Here is a 22,245-nt window from a genome sequence, read left to right on the forward strand (position 1 = left end):
GTGGAGAAGACCCCTGAACAGTACTGCCTTGGTAATCACAACTCAGAGAAAGCCAAAGAGGGTGTCTGATAGGACAGGTACTCAAATAAAGGCTCAAATGATCAACAAGTGTAGGATCAAGATGGTCCAGAGGGAGCTATATAATGTAAGAGACCTCCCATGAGGAAGGGAACGGAAAAATAGAGAAAGAATATTGTAGCAATCAAAATTATACTTGTACCCAACTGTTATTGATTTGTATGACAAAATACCTACTCGGACAATGAATTCATTCAGCTTTATTTTCTTTGCTCTTGCTTGATTATCTTTTAAATCCATACTAGCCATTGTCAAATTTATTAGGGCTTAGTTCTTCAACCCACTCTCTACAAATTTATTGTACTGAGCTCATTGGGCCAAGATCTCATACACTTTGGGCTTGGGCTGCAAAACGTGTCCTTACATATGTTATGTATAATTTTAAAATATTAAAAAAATTGAAAATTGAATTTATGGATGAAAGAGTAATTGATTCTTGATCATCTTAATATTTTGTTACATTAAGAGTATAGAAAGCGATGTAACCCAATATTGTAATTGTCAAAAATCATCATTTAAAATAATGTAATATTGACAAAAATTACACTAGGAATATACTGAACCTAACCCAAATATTGATGTACCCAAATATTGATGTAGTTTTAGGTTTCTAGATGTGCTCAATGCTTTATCTATACCATGCCATCTGATTAAGTGGATATGCTCTATGAATAGATATAAGTAAGCACGATACCTGTTAGGACAGTACGAGGGTGTGCAAAGGCAATAGTGAATAGTGCTTGCAAGGGAGACAGCTATTTGACAGAGCCAGCTTGGTTCAAGGTCACCTATTTCTGGAAGGTGTTTTTCCCTCGTACTATAGATCTATAGACTTATTATCATATCTTCAATTCCCTCGTACTATAGATCTATAGACTTATTATCATATCTTCAATTCCTCCCTCTCTCTCTCTCTCTCTCTCTCTCTCTCTCTCTCTCTCTCTCTCTAAAAGTTATGGATTTCCTTCAAAAGTTATTGAACATTGTACTCCTTCCATTAACTTTGATTGCCATCCTTTTCTTATTACCACCGTTTCTTTTTCTCAAATATCTTTTTTCCTTAAAAAGATATATATGTAGTGAGAACGTGGCTAACAAAGTTGTAATCATCACTGGAGCATCTTCAGGAATTGGCGAGGTTTGTAGCAAATTGTCAATGTCACACCTCTCAATCTTTGTAGATATTAACTGCCTTTTATATTATGTATTGATATTATATAATTCGGGCTCTTAGAAATGCTCATTTCTACATGTTTTAGTTTCAACATTTTAATTATATTCACAAGAGAATCGTGGATATTATTACATATGAAAATAAGTAGTTATAATCATAGTGGATACCAAAATCTCAAAACAATAGTTAATTTACTAAATTATTATGTGAATTTGTAGCATATTGCTTATGAGTATGCTAGGAGAGGTGCTATTTTAGCCCTTGTTGCAAGAAGAGAGAATCGTCTTCGAATAGTCGCAAATAAATCACGAGAACTAGGATCTCCAGAGGTTATTGTGATACGTGCAGATGTTTCCAAGGATGAAGAATGTAAGCATTTTATTGATGAGACAATGAACCACTTTGGGCGATGTAAGTGTATCATGTGTTTTAGCTTTGGATTAATTTGTTTTACTATGCTTTTTTGGAACAATAAATATTTTGGAAGTATAAGTTGTGAAAAAAATGATATTCCTATTGTTAGGTTCTAGATCCCTGTAAACTAGATTGTTTAACCTAATTAATTAACCAAGTGAATACTCAGGTTTATTATTCAGATTAAGGTTAAAACAATAAAGTCATATCATGTAAAGTAACGGAAAATAAAGAACATAATGATATGATCACCCAGGAAAACCAAAAGGATAAAAAACCTGGGGATGATTTAACCTAGCTATCCTCAAGGTAAAAAGCAAATCCACTATAGAGAATCAAAGTTTACAATAAGACTTAGACTACTAATATCCTATTGCTACATGTAAAACTTACTGAGACGACCACGTGCAAGCTCCAAATCCACGGACTCCTTCTCTATTAGGCCTTTGCAACACAAGCACCCACACTTGTGATAAAAAATAAAAATAAAAATAAAAAACACAAACACAAACTCTTCTGTTTGTGACTCCAAGACCACCCTTGAAGGTTTAGATCATCAACACTTTTGATGACTAGAGAAGGTAGCAACTTCTACAATACCAGATCTTAAAATTCTTTAAGGAATAACACCAGTAGAAGACATGAAAGAGCTTTTTGGGTACAAAATCATAGATCTACAAAAGAGGCACACTCTTCTCTCTCTGAAAAGCCTTAAAAAACTTACTTAGGGTTTCCTTTATATACTAGTAGTGTTTTACTTGAAATCCAATAAGTTTAAGTAGAGTTTGGGCTGAAATAGAATTCTGTAAATAGGTGTTTCCATCGGTCAAGCCTGTCTTTCGATCAATCGAACCAAGCAGTTTCTGAACTCTTCTTTCTGCAACTTGTATATTCTTGAATCTTGACTTGTACACCTTGAGCATTGTCTAATAATTCCTATAGACTCTAAGATCTATATCTAAACAAGTTTATGTTCACGATTTGTCAATTGTTCTAAACTTTTAGAACCTAACAATCTCCCCCTTTGGCAATTCGTGACAAAACTTACATACAAAATGAAATGCTCAAATACAAGAACAACCCAGTACAATAAATTGCCCAATTACATCACAAATCCCAATCTAAGACTCCTAACCTAGAAGTTGCAATAAGAGGTAGAAGGTCTTGATCAGAATGTACTTGTCTTTCCTGAAATACTCAAAAGAATTCATCACCGTATGTGTGGAAAGAAAGACATATAAACAATAATATAAAACACAATATAAAAAACAAGAGTAAATTCTAACTCTCCCACTAAGTTAGATACATCAAAAAGTTTTTATATTCTCTCCCTTTAAAAACAATTTCAACCCCCCCTAAACAAAACATTTTAAAAACCTTTTCCAAATTTCATCTCTTTCTCCCCTTTTTTGTCACGTATTGACAAAGACAACCCAATCAAAAAGTAAACAGAAAAACATACACAACAAAGGATAAGAGGAAATATAGAATCAAGGAAACAACTCCCCCTAAGAACAACAAAGGTTAAAAACAAGTTTCTCCCCCTATAAAAATAGGAAAAACAAAATAAGTTTTGAGAAAAACAGTTTTGGGGAAAATTTAGAAGGTGGGGAAAATTAAAAACACACAAACCTAACTTTTTTTTAAAAAAAATGAGGTTACACATGAACACAAATATTCTCTCTTTCAATAAATGCAAACTTGACACTATGTGACTCATAAACAGTTGCATGAGTAGAGAAAATATTTGCACATTGATTATCCATCATGTCTCTTAAGAAAAATATTTTCTGCAATTCACACATAAAAATAACATAAAAGAAAAAGTACATAACTCAAAAATTAATTAATCAATTTTTAGATCAAATTGAGTACCCAATATAGCAAAGTGTATGCATGTTATGTGTGAAAATAATGAGAGATATGACTGCAAAACTGTAAGATGGATATAAAAAATGCAATGCATGTGAATCCTAAACATAAATGATGCATAAAAAAAAATTGGTTAAATACTTAAAAACTGAAAATTTTTCAGTTTCGATCGATCGAATACCAATCGAGTCAGGCAGAAGCTAGACTTGAAAAATCTGGAAATTTTCGATTGATCAAAAATCACACTCAATCGATCGAAATTCTGGAAAACTGAATTTTTTGAAAAATTGCAGAAGATTATGCAAAAACTACTCAAACCAAGGAATTTCATGAATGAAATGCATGAGAATGAGTTTAAATGTTTTTCAAAAACAAGATTTTTCAACCCAAAACTTCAAAACAAGGTTTTTAATCATCAAAAACACAATTTTTGCCAACTCTTAACCATATTTTGTATCAAACACCATAAAAATCATAATCTTGGATGGCCAAACCAAATTCACACACAATTTCATGTACTAAGTTTAGCAAAGAATAACTTGTGAAGTGTGTGCAACTAGTAAAGGCATGAGATACATGTGAGGTAATAAGTAGATAGTAATCAATCACAATTTCTATATTATTCATCACATAAGTTTGAAAGTAACTGTCACCTAAAGAGTTGCATCTTATAACTCCTACATCTCCTAGAAAACAAGCTTGCAATCATGTATTTTTCTTTTTTTAGCCTTATAATGTACATGATAGGCCAAAAATTTATTGACTCCTTGTAATGAATTAATTGATTAATTAGCCAAGTTTATTAATTAATCAAATTAACATGTGATGTACGTGGTAGCACAAACAAATCACCAATTAAACTAAGTATGCAGCGGAAATTAAATTGACACGGTGATTTGTTTACGAATAGGGAAAACCTACACGACAAAAACCCCACCGAGTGATTTTAAGGTTACCACTCCCGAAAATCCACTATTATCAATACAAGTGGTTACAAGTAAAGGAATCCCAGTACCTTATGCCAACTTACAGTTAAACCCTTACCCCAATACCCAATTAGACTTATTCTGTAGTCACAATCTCTCCTTTCAATGCACGGCTCCCAATACGTGATTAACCAATTATGCGGATACCAGTACGCGACTTGATCACCAACTTGAGAAGGATGTTGGCTGCAAAGTTCTTTTGTTCATCACATGATGAAGATCATGAAGTTGCCTGGTCACAAAACCCTATGGTGTACAAAATATAGCATCTTCTTCAAGAGAAAGAAGAACTAGGGCAAACTAGGTTTCCAGTCATCCTCTTCTTCACACTTGTGGAATTGTGCTCTTGCAACTTGTGTCACCTTTTACGGCTCTCAAAATAATCTTTATATATGTTTAGGGTTGTGAGAAAAGAAATCACAAACATACATTCACGGATTGGATGAAAATCAGCTTGAAAAATTGAATTTCATAAACCTCGATAAATAGCAATCTATTGAGCTAGCTGTCGAGCCACGGGCTTCAACAGCTTTTAAACCTCAATAGCTGTCAAGCTTTAAAATCCTTCACTTTCTCACTTTATTCTTGGACAGACTTGCATGGCTTTAACACTTAAACTTGAAACCTTATTTCTTAAAGCATTAAACACATTCTAGATCTATCCAATTACAAGTAAAGTGCATTTTGTCAAAGGATTAGTCAATTACATAAAATGTTGACATATATTCCTAACATTAAATTATATATGTCCTAACAATCTCCCCTTTGGAAATTCGTGACAAAACCACAACAAAAAAATGAACATATGAGAGAAGTCATAAATCACTCAACTCATATTCTCTTGTTGAATACATTAAAATCTATCCTAACACAAACTCTTGAAAAATTTTGCAAGAAGAGAGTTCATGGCAAGTAGACTTTGACAACCTGTATTTCTGAAACACTTTAAACAAAACTCATCACAGCATCTTAGTGTGAAACAAAAATAATAAATTGCATACAATAAATAAGAAGCATGTGTATAAAGAAGGAAAAGAAACAACACATGTAAAGATAGGTGAAAGAACTGTAATAACAACCTCAAATGTATATATATCAACAATGGTGTAAAATCCTCATGATAACCGAAAGGAAAATGAGTTTATCATGGGTCGTCGTATCCTTATATACATCTATGATAGAAAGAATAAAATGAGAGGGAAAATCTATAGTAAGATGCTCTAAAATAGAAAGCAAAAATCAAGCACGGGGTTCGGTAATAGAGTTATAGTGAGAAAGAGGATACAAAACAAAATTCATAACCATGTTAAGAAAACGAGAACCTTTAGCAAAGGCCAAACAAGGAGTGAACTGACGATCACCCCAATCAGAAGGATGCTTACAAAAAGCTGACATAAGCTCATCTTTAGACACAGTCTTAAGACGCTTACAACTAGGGTAGTTAGGATGCGCTACCCTGGGGACATGGAGCATGCCGAATACAATATCCAATGTGACCACAATGCACGTACCTCGAACGCGAATAACAAAGAAAGGTACTGAATAATCAAATCCATGCATGTTGGAGTAGAACTCCTAGATAAGCACGGATGAACAAGTGACCGGGACATCACACAGTGACTCCTAACCCCTACTGTGAATGACAGTGGGTAGATTAGTGTCGGAGAAGTTCGAAAAAATGACTTGGCGTTCTAAATGAATGCCTCGTCTAGAAAAGTTCTCAAAGAAGTCCAAATTGGCCTTCTCATCATAGAACTAGATGGAAGAGGGAGTAGGTTTAGAAGAAGTGGATGCCCCGAAATGAAGAGGGTTCCAGGACGGAGTAGATTTACATTTAGGTGCCATAATGCAACTAACGTAAACAAGAGAGAGAGAGAGAGGGAGAGAGAAACACGCAGAAAAGCACCAAATACAATCAATATATAAGAATATAGAGAATGTAAGGTACGTATGCATGAAAATGCATGAGCATGTGATATGCAATAGTAAAAACAGTATGGGCTTAGCCCAATCCAATCCTACTAGCACACAATCAGTTCACCAAAGTAAACACACAACTATCATGCATGAAAAATTTTCACAAAGCCCATCCCAAAAATTTTGATTTTGAAAAACCCCAAATTTTTCAACAAATCCCAAAATCTAGGTCAGAATGCATGAAATGTATGATTAAAGGCTTGAAAAGAGATCATACCTGTGAAATATGCAATGAAATGAGTAGGGAAGATGAAGAGGTTGAGTGAAAAGAGTTTAGGAGTGAGAGAGAAGTCTGTCTATCGAGAGAGATCGAAGAGAAATGAGACAGAAATCGCGAAGCGCATATAAATAGAAGTCTCATAATTCTCTACAGATCAAGAGATGTCGAGCTTTAAAGGCATGAAGAGATACAGCTATCGAGTAGCTATCTAGAGGTGTCCACAGCAAAAACAAGCTCGATGAATCGAGGAGCTATCGAGCAGCTATCAAGGAGACAGAAACTTTCTCGATGGATTGACGAGCTATCGAGAAGCTATCGAGATTGTGATAGCTAAAGAGCTCGATAGATAAGCCAGGTGTCAAGAGGAGTCGAGGAGCTGTCAAGATTACTTAAAAACAGTTCTTCAAGAAAAGAAAAACACAGACATGAATGCAATCAAACATGCAATTCAACCAAGGATCCAAACAACATTTTAACCTCTCAAAAACATCTCTCAACAAGAAAAATGTTAAGCACATAGATCCCAAAACACACACACACTAAACAACTCTAACCAATTTTATATTTTAAAAACAAGTTAAGACAGCTTAGTGAGCACACATTAACACAAGTATTCCTTGTGATGGTCAAATCACATTGTACTTGCACATGTATCAAGAATAGCAAAGAATATTGCGTTTTTGTGTGTGAAAAATATTGCAAGATTGCATAAGTGTCTACATGTTATGACGATTTGCGATATGAGAAAATAACTTTAACTCACACACAATCATAACTGTTTGATGGGGACTATCACCTTCGAGATACATCCTATAACTCTTACATCTCCTAGAATGCACGCTTGCAATCATACATAAAGCATATTTATTATTTTTTTCTTTTATTTTCTTTGCATATTTATTTTAATAAGCATATCATACATAGGCATATAGGAGAGAGAAAAGAAATACGCAATGATGTTAAGCTTTTGACATTGCACTTTTGCTATGCTGAAGCATACAGATGTCATTTCATGATTGGCTGGCAACAGTGGTGAGATGGTTATTTATGCATTTATCTTAGGATTTTCTAGTCCTTCCCGTCAAAAAGAGTGATAAGAGTGTTAAGTACAAGAGACCACTTAATCTTACTCATCACAAACACGAGCCACAAAGCTCACTTGCTTAGTTGTGCACGGAGATGCTCATCTAAGTTACAAAAGATACAAAGTTTAGAAAACTTTGTTTCAATGACCATCCAAGGTACACAAGTACCAATGTACACAAACACACTGTTTTTGTATTTTTCTTTTTTTTCTTTTTTTTTTTTGGTTGAAAAACAAAATAAACCAAAACTGAAAAGAAAACAAACAAAAACAAATTAAACAAAGCAATGCATAAACCTAGACTAGCTCAAAACAATAAAGCAAAACACACAAGTAATGCAAAACACAAATACGAAGGGGAGAGAGAGAATAAGCGATGGAATCACTTGGAGCCCTTTTCCTTCCACACCTTGGAAGAACCTTTCCGTTTAACGAACCCTTGATTTGGTGGTGAGGGGGAAGATTTAAACCGTTCAAGTTCGAAAGGAACATAAGGGTTTTGAGAAGATCTCCAAAAGGAGCAAAAGAGGATGGAAACTGATTTTGGTCTCCCGACGCAATCATGTTGTTGCTCTTTTGAGTAGCTAACCACTTATAGCAATTAGGTCGAGTATGTCCAGCTATGCCACAGCGATGATAGAAATGCTACTTTTTCTGTTTTGGCTTTTGAGAGTTTTCCTTCTTAGCCTTAGGGTTCTTAATCTCTTCGTTATCAAGTTTAGGGGGTACTTCTAAGATAGATTTATCCTTATCTATGTTCTCACTTGCTAATTCATTTTTAACATCATTGTTCTCAGTTTTAATATTATTAGCAGGAGAAATAAAAACAGTAATACTAGTAGAAGCAATACTAGGAGAAGAGAAATCGTACCCTAAACCGGTTCGATCGAAAGCCGATTTCTAAAAATTTAGCATCTCATCGAGCTTAGCGCTTGAAGTCCTTTCCAGTTGAGCTCTGACTTGGAACAGTTCTGCCTTAAGCTTCTTGATCTTAGAAATTATTCTCAAATCTTAGTGCTCCAATAGTTTGATTAGCTTCATCAAACTTTGTAGAGATTTCTTCTCGCTCAAGCTCCACATCACTAAGCTTCTTGGTGGCCAACCTATACAACTTCGCATGCTTTTCTGATACCTTGTATAAATTTGCATAGGCTGTGTGGATGTCATCTTGTTCATCCATCTTCTCAAACTTAGACTCCACCAATTCTTCCTCTTCATCCACATCTTCAACAATCACTTTAGTAGGATTTACGGTGGCAATAAAGGCATTTAGGATTTCATCATCCTCATTATCGGAGTCATTCTCAGGCTCAGTGTCGCTCAAGGTAGCAGCAAGCGCCTTGCTTTATCCAATGGTCTTGAGATAAGTAGGGCACTCTTGTTTCATGTGACCGAAGCCTTGACACCCATAGCACTTTGGTCCTGAAGGAATAATGTACTGACCGCCATCCCTAGCATCCTTCTTCTCTTTGTCTTGGCTCTTAAACTAAGAAGAACTCTATTGTCTATGGTCCTTGTTGAAGCCCTTTGCATTGACATTCTTCATAAACTTCTTGAATTGTCTGGTGATGTAGAACTTCATCTTAAAATCTTCATCATCAAAAGACTCATCAGTGTCACTTCTCTTGACTTTTAAAGCCAAGCTCTTGCTCTTGCTTGATTTCCCTATCCTTGTCAAACCCAACTCATAGGTCTGCAAATTTCCAACCAATTTAGTCAAAGGAATTTTGTCAATGTCCTTTGATTCCTCAATGGCAATGATCTTGGCATGGAATCTCTTGGGTAGAGATCTGAGCACCTTTCTCACAATCTTGGGTTCAGGAATGGTTTCCCCAAGATTAAATGTTTTGACAGTTTTTAGACCCCTTCAAACAATTTATTAAACCTAGTTAATTAGCCAAGTTGTTACTTAGTCAGATTAACAAGTCTAGGTTATCACAATAATAAAGATCAAATCATGCAAAGCAACGGAAAATAAATAAGACAATGATATGATCACCCAGGAAACCAAACCGGTAAAAACCTGGGGTGGATTTGACCTAACTATCCTCAAGGTAAACTTGAATCCACTATCAGAAAGAATCAAAGTTCATACAAAAGGACTTACAAGCACTCCCGCTCGACTTCCTAATGCTACCAACCAGTAGAACTTACTGACACGACCACGTGCAAGCTCCAAATCCACGGACTCCTTCTTTCTTTGGATTCCACCAGCTACAAGTACCCCCGCTTGTGTATTCTTTAAGCTTTAATGGCAGCAACTGTTTTGATCATCAAGGTTTAGAGAATGTCTCTTCCTTGAAAACCCTAAGTTTGTGTAAAGGAAAGCTCCTCTAGATCTCACAAGAGATTTACACAAACCGCAATATGAGCAACACTAAAACGTGGCTAGGGTTTGCCTTTTATACTTAAGACAAATAAGAAACCCTAAAAACGTTTTAAACACATAGGGCTGAGTTGGACGAATCTACAGAAAAGCAATCTGCCCGACGTTCGATCGGTCGAGCCTAAGCTTCGATCGATCGAGCCAGGCCGAAAGCCACACTGCTTTCTGCTTTACACTCGATTCCAACTTTACATTGACATACAAGTTTGAGCTAGCTTTAAACACTTCTAAACACATTGTTTTGATCATGGTTTGCCAACATTACACATTAGAGTTCTAAACTACATAAAGTCCTAAACTTTAGAACCTAACAAACTCCCCCTTTGGCAATCCATGACAAAACACAACATATAAGCTCAAAGTTTACAACATGAAAAAGCCCTTTACAAAATAATGCTCATAAACAAAAATTTAATCCTAACTACTATCCATCAGTTGCAAGTGTAGACAGCAGCTCAATTGAATCAACCTGTATATTTCCTGAAACACTAAACAAAATGCATAACCGCATGTGTGACAGAAAAACAAAAACAGTAAATCAACAAATATGCAATCTAACTCTCCCCCTAAGTTAGATACATTAAAAACAATGTTAACTCAATGTATGTTAACTCCCCCTAAACAGAACATTCTTGTATTTTCCACACATTTCATCTAAATCTCTCCCCCTTTTTGTCACGCATTGACAAAGACAACTCAAACAAAGAGTTGACAAAAAACATACGCAACAGAGTAAGAGAAAATAGAGACAACTCTCCCTACGAAGAGCAACAACTTCCCCTAAGAACCACAAAGGTTAGAAAAAATTTCTCCCCCTATAAAAATAGGAAAAACAAAACAAGTTTTGGGAAAAACAGTTTCAGGGAAAAATAAAGGGGATGGGGATAAATAAAAAGACACAAACCAAGTTTTTTAAAAAAAAAAACTAAGTTGAGGATACACATGAAGAAAAAATATTCTCTCTTTCAATAAAATGCAAACATGGCACTATGTGACCCATAAATAGTTGCATGAGTAGAGAAAATATTTGCACATTGATTATCCATCATATCTCTTAAGAAAAATATTTTCTACAATTCACACATAAAAATAGCATATACTAGAAAGTACATAGCTCAAAAAATTAATCAATCAATTTTTGATCAAGTTGAGTACCCAATGTAGCAAAGTGTATGCATGTTATGTGTGAAAACAATAAGAGATATGACTGCAAAACTGCAGGATGGATACAAAAACAATGCAATGCATGTGAATCCTAAACATAAGTGATGCACGGAAAAATCAAAAAAAAAAAATTAAAAAATAGAGCAATTTAATGCAGAAACTCCTCAAAGTACAATATTTCATGAATGAAATGCATGAGTATGAGATTAAAAGTTTTAAAAAAACTTGAATTCAACCCAAATCTTCCAAAATCAAGATTTTCAATCAATTTGTCCTCAAAGCACAAACATTAAACACATTTTGCATTAAAATCAAGGAACTTTAATCTTGGATGGCCACAACAAGATCACACACAATATAATGTACCAAGTTTAGCAAAGAGTAACTTGTGTAGTGTGTGCAACTAGCAAAAACTTGAGATACATGTGAGGTGATATGTGAATAGCAATCAATCACAAAGTCTACAAAATTTATCACATAGAATTTAAAAGAGACTATCACCTAAAGAGTTACATCATATAACTCTCACATCTCCTAGAACATAAGCTTGCAATCATGTAAGTTTTTTGAATTTTGCCTCATAATATACACACCAATTTTAATTATGTGATTTGGCATCAAACCTAATAGTACATACCAATTTTAAGCATTAAGCAATTAAACCGAGGCTACACCTTATGTTCTTTTTGTGCATGTGCTACACTTTCTCGAGCACAAAAACTTATTATATGCACTAAGGTGTTCATGATTGGCTAGTAAACAGTGGTGAGATGGTTATTTATGCCTTTCTCTAAAAGTTCAAGTCCGACAGTCAAAGACATGTAACTTCAAGATCAAGACAAAGTGATCAAAAACTATAAACATCTCCCACATAACATGCACTACAAAGTTTCAACTAGTAAAGTGCAATAAATAAGCTCATCAAAGCTAAACAAGGTACATAAACTTGTTATGTAAAGATAATATGGCCAATCCTTGATTATAAATCCAAGATGTGAAATACAAAACACAAAAATCTTTTTGGTTTTAAAACTATATGACCAAAAACAAAAAAGCACATATTATGCTAAATGAACAATGCAAATGCAATGCATGACAGTGCTTAACTAAGCTATAGAGGGTACACAAACAAGAAATATCAATTTCTTAATTAACCCATGAGTACATGTACAAACTAGTACATAATCACACAAAATTAGAAATAGCTTAGCACTTATAGAACACATACTATTCAAGTTTCTCCACAATGTCAAGCATGTTCTAAATCAAGAGAGAGATATCATAATTCATGTAATCGTCAAGAAAAATAAAACAAGACTCAAAATAAAATATTTTTGTCTTTTTGAAAATTTTTCAATGTTTTTGGATTTTTTTTTTATTAAAAAAAACAACCTAAAAAACAAAACAACCAAAAACAGAAACAAGACATGTCCACAAACAATTGAAAGAATTAAATTAGGGACAAGTCAGCAACACTCACCTTAGAGAATCTTTTCTCACCCATATAGCACGAGTCTTCGGCTTTGTAGGTGAAAATCCATGAGAAGTAGAGTGTATTTGAGGGATTACACCAATCTTCTGAGAAAGACTGAAATCCTGCAAATTCCTTTCACAAGCCAACAAGCTCAAATTTTTCAAAAGAATATGAAACAATTTATATGGACTTATGGCAGGAGAAATATCATCACAAATCCTAGATTGAAACACAGAATGCTTAAATTTCAATTTATGACAATTAGGACGAATGTGACCATGGACACCACAAAAGTGGCAGACAGGAACAAATTTAGGAACATCAGTATTCCTAACAACAAGTCTAGTCTCAGATTTTGGTTTTTGCCTCAACAAAGAACAATTTGGTCTAATATGACCAACAACACCACAAAGGTGACAAGTAGGCACAAAAACAGATTTATTATGCTCTCTAACAGTAGGTTTAGACATAGGTTTAGAAACATCAGTGTCAACATCAGAACATTTACCTTTGTCTAACCTAGCAAAATAAGCATTTTCTTTATTATTCCTCTTAAAATGAGGGATATAAACTTTCTCAGTTTTAGGCTTAAGAGAAACAGAAACAATTCTGTTATCAACAGCAGACTTGGTACAAGTCAAATTTTCAATTTTTGCCTTAGATTCAACTAACTCTTGTTCCAAGCTTCTCATCTTCTCATCTTAAGAGGAAATTTGATTTCTCAAAAATTCATTCTTTTTATTAGATTCATCTAATCTAACAATCAATTCCTCTTTTTCAAGATTAGCCAATTTTAACTTTTCCTTGAATTTCTTAGCAATTTTCATAGATTTCAATAATTCCTTACGAAGAGTTTCACAGGCATCAATAAAATCAGCAGAAACATGATCAGAAAGACCCTTCAAATTATCCATGACAACAGGGGTCAAGGATCAGCTCTTAGATCAAAAGATCTAAAACAAAAGAGCAACCCGCTCTGATACCACTTGACAGTTTTTAGACCCCTTCAAACAATTGATTAAACCTAGTTAATTAGCCAAGTTGTTACTTAGTCAGATTAACAAGTCTAGGTTATAACAATAATAAAGATCAAATCATGCAAAGCAGCGGAAAATAAACAAGACAATGATATGATCACCCAGGAAACCAAACCGATAAAAACCTGGGGTAGATTTGACCTAACTATCCTCAAGGTAAACTTGAATCCACTATCAGAAAGAATCGAAGTTCATACAAAAGGACTTACAAGCACCCCCGCTCGACTTCCTAATGCTACCAACCAGTAGAACTTACTGACACGACCATGTGCAAGCTCCGAATCCACGGACTCCTTCTTTCTTTGGATTCCACCAACTACAAGCACCCCCGCTTGTGTATTCTTTAAGCTTTAATGGCAGCAACTGTTTTGATCATCAAGGTTTAGAGAATGTCTCTTCCTTGAAAACCCTAAGTTTGTGTAAAGGAAAGCTCCTCTAGATCTCACAAGAGATTTACGCAAACCGCAATATGAGCAATACTAAAATGTGGATAGAGTTTGCCTTTTATACTTAGGACAAATAAGAAATCCTAAAAACGTTTTAAACACATAGGGCTGAGTTGGACGAATCTGCAGAAAAGCAATCTGCCCGACGTTCGATCGGTCGAGCCTAAGCTTCGATCGATCGAGCCAGGCCGAAAGCCACACTGCTTTCTGCTTTACACTCGATTCCAACTTTACATTGACATACAAGTTTGAGCTAGTTTTAAACACTTCTAAACACATTGTTTTGATCATGGTTTGCCAACATTACACATTAGAGTTCTAAACTACATAAAATCCTAAACTTTAGAACCTAACAGTTGAGTTTACTATGTTCTTGAGCTTAGCATAGAACTCATCAAATGTCTCATCCTTCTCCATCTTGATCTCTTCAAAGCTTGTAGTGAGCCTCTGAAACTTTGAATCCTTGACAGCCTTAGTTACTTCATAAGTTTTCTAGAGAATGGTCTATACTTCCTTAGCAGTTTCAATGGAGGATATTTTCTTGAATTCCTCATTTGTGACTACATTGAATAGAACATTCAATGCCCTGTTGTTGAAGTTTGCTGCCTTGATCTTAGCATCATCCTAATCGGCCGGCACTTCTGTAAGCTTGGTCCAACCTATCTCCACAGCTTGCCACACCTTTTCATCTAATGACTACAAGAAAGCTCTCATGTGTACTTTCTAGTATGCATAGTTAGTGCCATCAAATAAATGAGGTATAATAAGAGACTATCCTCTATCCATGACAAACAGGGGTCAATGGATCACACAACAAAGATTAACCCTAATCAGAGTATGCCTGCTCTGATACCATTTGATAGACCAAAAACGTATTGACCCTTTGTGATAAATTAATTGATTAATTAGCCAAGTTTATTAATTAATCAAATTAACATGCGATGTATGTGGTAGCACAAACAAATCACCAGAGAATCCACTATTATCAAAACAAGCGATTATAAGTAAGGAATCTCAATACCTTATACCAACCTACAATTGAACCCTTATCCCAATACCTAATTGGACTTGTTCTGTAGTGATAATCTCTCCTTTCAATGCACGGCTCTCAGTACGTGACTAACCAATTGCGCGAATCCCAATACGCAACTTGATCACCAACTTAAGAAGGATGTTGGCTGCAAAGTTCTTCTGTTCATCACACGATGAAGATCATGAAGTTGCTTGGTCACAAAACCCTATGGTGTACAAAACACAGTAGCTTCTTCAAGAGAAAGAAGAACTAGGGCAAACTAGGTTTCCGGTCACACTCTTCTTCACACTTGTGGAATTATACTCTTGTGCAACTTGTGTCACCTTTTACGGCCCTCAAAATAATCCTTATATATGTTTAGGGTTGTGAGAAAAAAAAAGTTCAAACATACATTCACGGATTGGATAAAAATCAGCTTGAAAAACTGAACTTCATAAACCTCGATAGATAGCCAACTATCGAGCTAGCTGTTGAGCCACGAGCTTCAACAGCTTTTAAACCTTGATAGATGCTAGCTGTTTAAAATCCTGCATTAAACACATCCTAAATCTACCCAATTACAAGTAAAGTACGTTTTGTCAAATGATTAGTCAATTACATAAAATGTTGACATATGTTCCTAACATTAAATCACATATGTCCTAACAATACACACCATTTTTATTATAATTTTTTATTCCAATGCTACACCTTATTTTCTTTTTGTGCATGTGCTACACTTTTTCAAGCACAAAATCTTATGATATGCACTAAGGTGTTCATGATTGGCTAGTAAACAGTGGTGAGATGATTATTTATGTCTTTCTCTTAGGATTTTTTTAGTCTTTACAATCAAAAGCATGTGACTTCAAAATCAAGATCATGTGATCAAAACTATAAACAACTCCTACACAACATGCACTACATAGCTAAAACTAGCAAAGTGCAGAAAAAATAAGCTCATCCAAACTAACCAAAGTACACAAGCATGTTATGTAAAAATTAATATGGCCAACCTCAACTATAAATCCAAGATATGTAATACAAAACAAAAACAAAATCTTTTGGATTTTCAAAAAAAATTATGATAAAAAATAAAAGCACATATTATGCCAAATGATTAAAAATGCAAATGCAATGCATGATAGGGCTTAACTAAGCTATAGAGGGTACACAAACAAGAAATATCAATTTCTTAATTAACCCTTAAGTACATGTACAAACTAGTACATACTCACACAAAATCAGAAATAGCTTAGCATTTATATAACACATACTATTCAAGTTTCTCCACAATGTCAAGCATGTTCTAAATCACGAGAGAGATATTATAACTCATGTAATCCTCAAAACAAATAAAACAAGACACAAAATAAAATATTTTTGTCTTTTTGAAAATTTTCAATGTTTTTGGATTTTTGAATAATCAAAACAACCTAAGAAAATAAAACAACAAAAAACTAAAAGTAAACATGTCCACAAATAATTGAAAGAATTAAATCAGGGACAAGTAAACAATACTCACCTTAGCAAGTCTTTTCCCAGCCATATAGCATGAGTCTTCGGCTTTGTAGGTGAAAATCCATGAGAAGCAGAGTGTATTTGAGGGATTACACCAATCTTCTAAGAAAGATTGAAATCCTGCAAATTCTTTTCACAAGCCTCAAAAAGATCAACTGAAACAATAGTGTCCTTTTTATTCAAAACATCACAATAAAAAATAATAAGGCACTTAAAATTATCCATGATAACAGGGATCAAGGATCAACTCTAGGTATAATAATCTAAATCAAGAGCTAACTTGCTCTAATATCACTTGTTAGGTTTTAGATCCCTATAAACTAGATTGTTTAACCTAATTAATTAACTAAGTAAATACTCAGGTTTATTATCTATATCTAGGTTAAAACAATAAATTCATATCATGTAAAGCAGCGGAAAATAAAGAATATAATGATATGATCACCCAGGAAAACTAAACCGGTAAAAAACCTAGGGAGGATTTAACCTAGCTATCCTCAAGGTAAAAAGCAAATCCACTATAGAGAATCGAAGTTTACAATAAGACATAGACCACTAACATCCTATTGCTATCACATTCAGAACTTACTGACACAACCACGTACAAGCTCCGAATCCATGAACGCCTTTTCTATTAGGCCTTTGCAACACAACCACCCACACTTGTGATTAAAAAAAAAATACAAACTCTCCTATTTGTCACTCCAAGACCACCATTGAAGGTTTAGATCATCAGCACCTTTGATGACTAGAGAAGGTAGCAACTTCTACAATACCAGATCTTGAGATTCTTCAAGGAATAACACCGGTAGAAGACATGAGAGAGCTTTTTAGGTACAAAACCCTAGATTTACAAAAGAGGCACACTCTTCTCTCTCTGAAAAGTCTTATAAAAGCATGCTTAGGGTTTTCTTTATATACTAGTAGTGTTTTACTTGAAACCCAATACGTTTAAGTAGAGTTTGGGCTGAAATAGAACTCTGCAGATACGTGTTTCGATTGGTCGAGCCTGTCTTTCGATTGATCGAACCAAGTAGTTTCTGAACTCTTCTTTCTGCAGCTTGTATATTCTTGAATCTTGACTTGTATCACCTTGAGTATTGTCTAATAATACCTATAAACTCTAAGATCTATATCTAGATAAGTTTGTATTCACGATTTGTCAATTGTTCTAAACTTTTAGAACCTAACACCTACTATTTGTGGAAATATTTTGGAATGTACAATTTCAATTTGTGATTAGTTTATTCAACAGTGGATCATTTGGTGAACAACGCTGGAGTAGTAAGAGTGGACCTTTTTGAAGATTCCTCCGACATTGCTTCCATTATGGTAATAATACCAACATGTCTTGCCCCACTTTCTCTGTAACTATATTGGATTATAGTGAAGAAAAAAAATCTAGCATATTAATCGTTCTTCAGTGCTTATTTTTCATTCAAGTCTATAATATATAATCCCAATATTTTGTTAAGTTTTGAGTTTCAAACTTGCGTTAACAGACTCCAATTTTATGTAATTTAGGACATAAATTTCTGGGGTTCAGTGTACAGCACCCATTATGCAGTTCCACACCTAAGAAAAAGCAAAGGAAAGATTGTTGTAATTTCTTCAGTTGCAGCATGGCTCTGTACTCCAAGATTAAGCTTCTACAATGTAAGAACTACGTACAAAACCTCCTTGGCATGCCTTACTAGTTGTTCACTTTGAGATTTTCTTTTACTTATGAATCAATGATGTCTTCAGGCAAGCAAGGCAGCCCAAATATGCTTTTTTGAGTCACTGAGAGCTGAGTTTGGTCCAGATATTGGGATAACCATTGTAACTCCCGGAGCAATTGAGTCAGAAATGACGCAAGGCCAATTTTTCCCAAAGGTATATTAAGAATTAAAAGAAACGAAACTTGAAAATTAAACCTTTACCAATCCTGTTTCAGACTTTAAGTTGCATTTAAATTATTTAATCTTCTACATTTTATAAAATCCAAACCATCTATTTTCACCCAATTCTGGCAAGACACCATTTTGTCAGTAACATGTCTTGTCCAATCAGTAGAGTACATTGAATTTAAATCTTGTGCAGTAGATCACGGGTTAAATATAACTTCAACCATATAAAAAATGTCATATTTAGTTTACAAAACTCTCACTTCTTGTAAGGTTTAAAAGATATCATGATAAGCAGCTTTACCTTCAATTATTGTTTTAATTAGAGAGACTGATTCCGGAACTCAAACTCGTTACTTTGGGTGTAAGGCACTTGCCATCACACCACAGCTCAACCTCTAGTAATCTCATTTATATATGGGCAAAACTTAAATACAATACCTTAGATACAGTTTCTTAGGTACCCCTTTTAAATTGCTGCCACTTGTATAGTTTAATAACTTAGCTAACGTCTGTTAACACCATCTCATTTTGTTTCTTTCTTCCCCTTTTTTTTTCTTTTTCTTTTCTTGGCCCGCTAGAAACCTATCCATCAAATCTCTTAGACTCTCACACCATATGGCTAAAGATGATCAATCTATGGAAATTTCCGATGACCAAAGGCACATGCATTCAAGGGATGCACTACCTAATTTCATTTTTCTAGATGGGGTAAGTGAGTCTACAGATCTACAGGGGAGTGCCTAACAAGTAGGGGAAAAAAAGATTTCTTAGTGCTTTTGATTTTCTTTCAAAGCCAAATCTTGACACCGATGGGTTTGCGATGGTTTTGTTTGGGTGAATATGAATTGGATTTCAACGTTAACATCAACACTTAACTTCAAACTAGTTTTTTTTTCCCAATTTTTTGTTTGGTAATTGATAAATATTGAAACATCAAATAAAATGGAGGAAGGAAGGAATCTGGTTACTGGGTGAGAAATTTGAAGCTCTCAGATTTTCTCTCGGGCTAAGAGAAAACAAAGGAGATTGCATTTTAACATCAGTTAGTGGAGTCATTAAATTAGACAAGTGGCAATAATTTAAAAGAAGTACCTAAGAAATTGTATCTAAGGAACTGTATCTAAATATTTCCCTTTATATATATATATATATATAGGACCCTACAGCCTGGGTACAAAACTTTACATAGTCCTATATATTGACCGAGAACCATACCTTGTAATAATCCCTAGTCCCTACTACATATAATGGAAAATGCTAAAAATTACAAATTTTCTTTAAAATTCTAATAAATGAACATGACGATGAATATGATCGATACCATTTAAATAATATTATAGTAAATATCTTAATAACTTTTTTTATAAGACTTACGTAATAAAATTTATAATTTTTTAACATAGCTTTTCTTTTTTTTTCTTTTTTTTTTTTTGGGTTGCATAAAGAGGGAAGAACTTATATGTAATTTCTACTCATAACTTAGCCATTATGTAACTTCTAGTCTCTCAAAACAAAAATGATTTTTTTTTTTTATATTTCATTTCTGAATGGTGATATTTGCTTAGATTGAAACGCCATGGATGCCAGTTGAGTCAACAGAGAGGTGTGCCAAAGCAATTGTGGACAGCACTTGCAAAGGAGACATGTACTTGACTAAGCCATCTTGGGTGAGGGTGGGATTCTGGATGAGGGTCTTATGTCCTGAAGTTTTTGAGTGGTGTTTGCACTCAATATTAGTGAATCGCCCACGCACTCGTCAAAACTAGGACCGCTAGCTGAAACATTAGTGTTTTATTAAGCCAATAAATTCTAAGCAGAATTAATGGAGAGCTCGCTATGATTTAGATTAATTGGAAGGCTTTATTATTATTTGTGCAAATAAAAACTATAGTGTACTATATAAAGAGATTTATTATTATGTTCAGAGCAGAATTTGTTTTCCTTTTCTTGGGATAAATTTTCAGCTCAAATTTAAAATATCATTTTGATATATTAAATAAATACCTGGGCATGAAGTACATAATGTTGTTGGAAGTCATCACACCAAATTAGATCAGTTGTTGGTGGTTGACAGTTATACTATACCAACCAAGATCGACCATATCATTTCACTAAAAATTAGATGTGTTATTTAGTTTTTCGTTGTGCATGTTGATTATGATGAATGTTTAACCTATATCTGAATAAGTAACCTAAATAACAACTTAGCTAATAAATTAGGTTAAACATATTGTGTTTTTCAGGGATCTAAAACTTAAAAAGATACATAACCAAATACATAATTGATCGTGTTCTCAAAAAAAATAATAATAATAATTGATCAATGAGTTGCTGGCTGTTGACAATTATAGCTGTTCACTAGCTACCATACCAACCAAAATCCATCGTATCCGTTCACTATTAAAATGCCTTAAACCTAATTGTTCTATTTGGAATTTGGAATAAAGAATATAAACTTTTTATTCCTATATATAGGCTTCATACTATTTTTTTTTTTTTTTCCTGCAAAATAATTACGTAAATCTTTTGTTGAAATATATTTTTCCTTCCTAAAATTTAAAAATTAGTAATCCAGTATTTGAAAATTTTGAAAGATATCAATTTTTATTTTGTCTTTCATCCTTTGCTATCCAAAGATATGTCAATAGCATTGATCCTGTTTAACCCTAATCCCCCACTTCTTTTCGTAATATATGGAGTTTAATAAATTTTTGACTGCTCTATCTAGTACTGGTGCGGGTGGTAGAAGTCCCCCCCCCCCCCCCAATTTATTAGGGGGCCAGGAAATTTAAGGCTCAAATATTTAACATGTTTGTTTTTAAACCCCTTAAAACACAACTAGATTAACCTAGTTAATTAGTCAAGTGATTACTTAGTCAAATTAATCAAATCTAGGTTAACACAAATATATCATATCATTGTAAAGTGCGGAAAATAAAGAACACAACGATATGATAACCCAGGAAAACCAAACCGATAAAAAACCTGGGGAGGATTTAACCTAACTATTCTCAAGGTAAAACTGAATCCACTATGAAAGAATTGAAATTTACACAATAGCGACTTAGACCACTAACATCCTATTGCTACCTTGAGTAGGAAACTTACTACCATGACCACGTGACAGCTCCGAGTCCACGGACTACTTCTTTCTTGGATTCGTAGCAAGTACAAGCACCCCTGCTTGTGTATCTTTAAGCTCTTGAATCTGCAACTGAATTGATCACCAAATCCTAGACATAATCTTGAATCTTGGAAACCCTAAGTATGTGTGAAGGCATCCACCTTTTGATCTCACAAAATATTCACACACACAGTATAAGGAGCAACACTAAAACGTGGCTAGGGTTTTCCCTTTTATACTTAAGGCAAAACATAAAACCCTACACGTCAAACAGGCTTGGGTTGAGTTGGAAAATTTTGCAGAAAAACAATCTGCACGAGCTTTGATCGATTGAGTCTAATTTTTGATCAATCAAGCCAAGCAGATTTACACAGTAAATCCTGCAAA

The 22,245-nt window shown here is 34.3% G+C and overlaps 1 protein-coding gene across 2 annotated transcripts; it reads left to right on the forward strand.

Moving 5' to 3' along the window:
* Positions 1-910: 910 nt before the first annotated feature.
* LOC126701908 (11-beta-hydroxysteroid dehydrogenase A-like) lies at positions 911-20,675 on the forward strand. 2 transcript variants are annotated; one of them, XM_050400349.1, is made up of 6 exons: positions 911-1,216; positions 1,471-1,663; positions 18,089-18,177; positions 18,370-18,501; positions 18,592-18,720; positions 20,300-20,675. In XM_050400349.1, the coding sequence occupies exons 1-6, from the start codon at positions 1,034-1,036 to the stop codon at positions 20,498-20,500; spliced, it is 927 nt and encodes a 308-aa protein (XP_050256306.1). In that variant the 5' UTR covers positions 911-1,033; the 3' UTR covers positions 20,501-20,675. The 2 variants fall into 2 exon arrangements, with proteins under 2 accessions (XP_050256306.1, XP_050256307.1); XM_050400350.1 differs by having other exon boundaries at positions 913-1,216; positions 18,101-18,177.
* Positions 20,676-22,245: the final 1,570 nt, after the last annotated feature.

The sequence above is a fragment of the Quercus robur genome, chromosome 10 (genome assembly GCF_932294415.1).
Source record: "Quercus robur chromosome 10, dhQueRobu3.1, whole genome shotgun sequence".
NCBI classification, from domain to species: Eukaryota; Viridiplantae; Streptophyta; class Magnoliopsida; order Fagales; family Fagaceae; genus Quercus; species Quercus robur.

Excerpts from the sequence above, each read along its gene's own strand:
- LOC126701908 (XM_050400349.1), top strand. The coding sequence starts at position 1,034 with ATGGATTTCCTTCAAAAGTTATTGAACATTGTACTCCTTCCATTAACT. Across the intron at positions 18,178-18,369 it reads CCGACATTGCTTCCATTATG|GACATAAATTTCTGGGGTTC; the intron begins GTAATAATACCA and ends TATGTAATTTAG. Across the intron at positions 18,502-18,591 it reads CAAGATTAAGCTTCTACAAT|GCAAGCAAGGCAGCCCAAAT; the intron begins GTAAGAACTACG and ends TGATGTCTTCAG.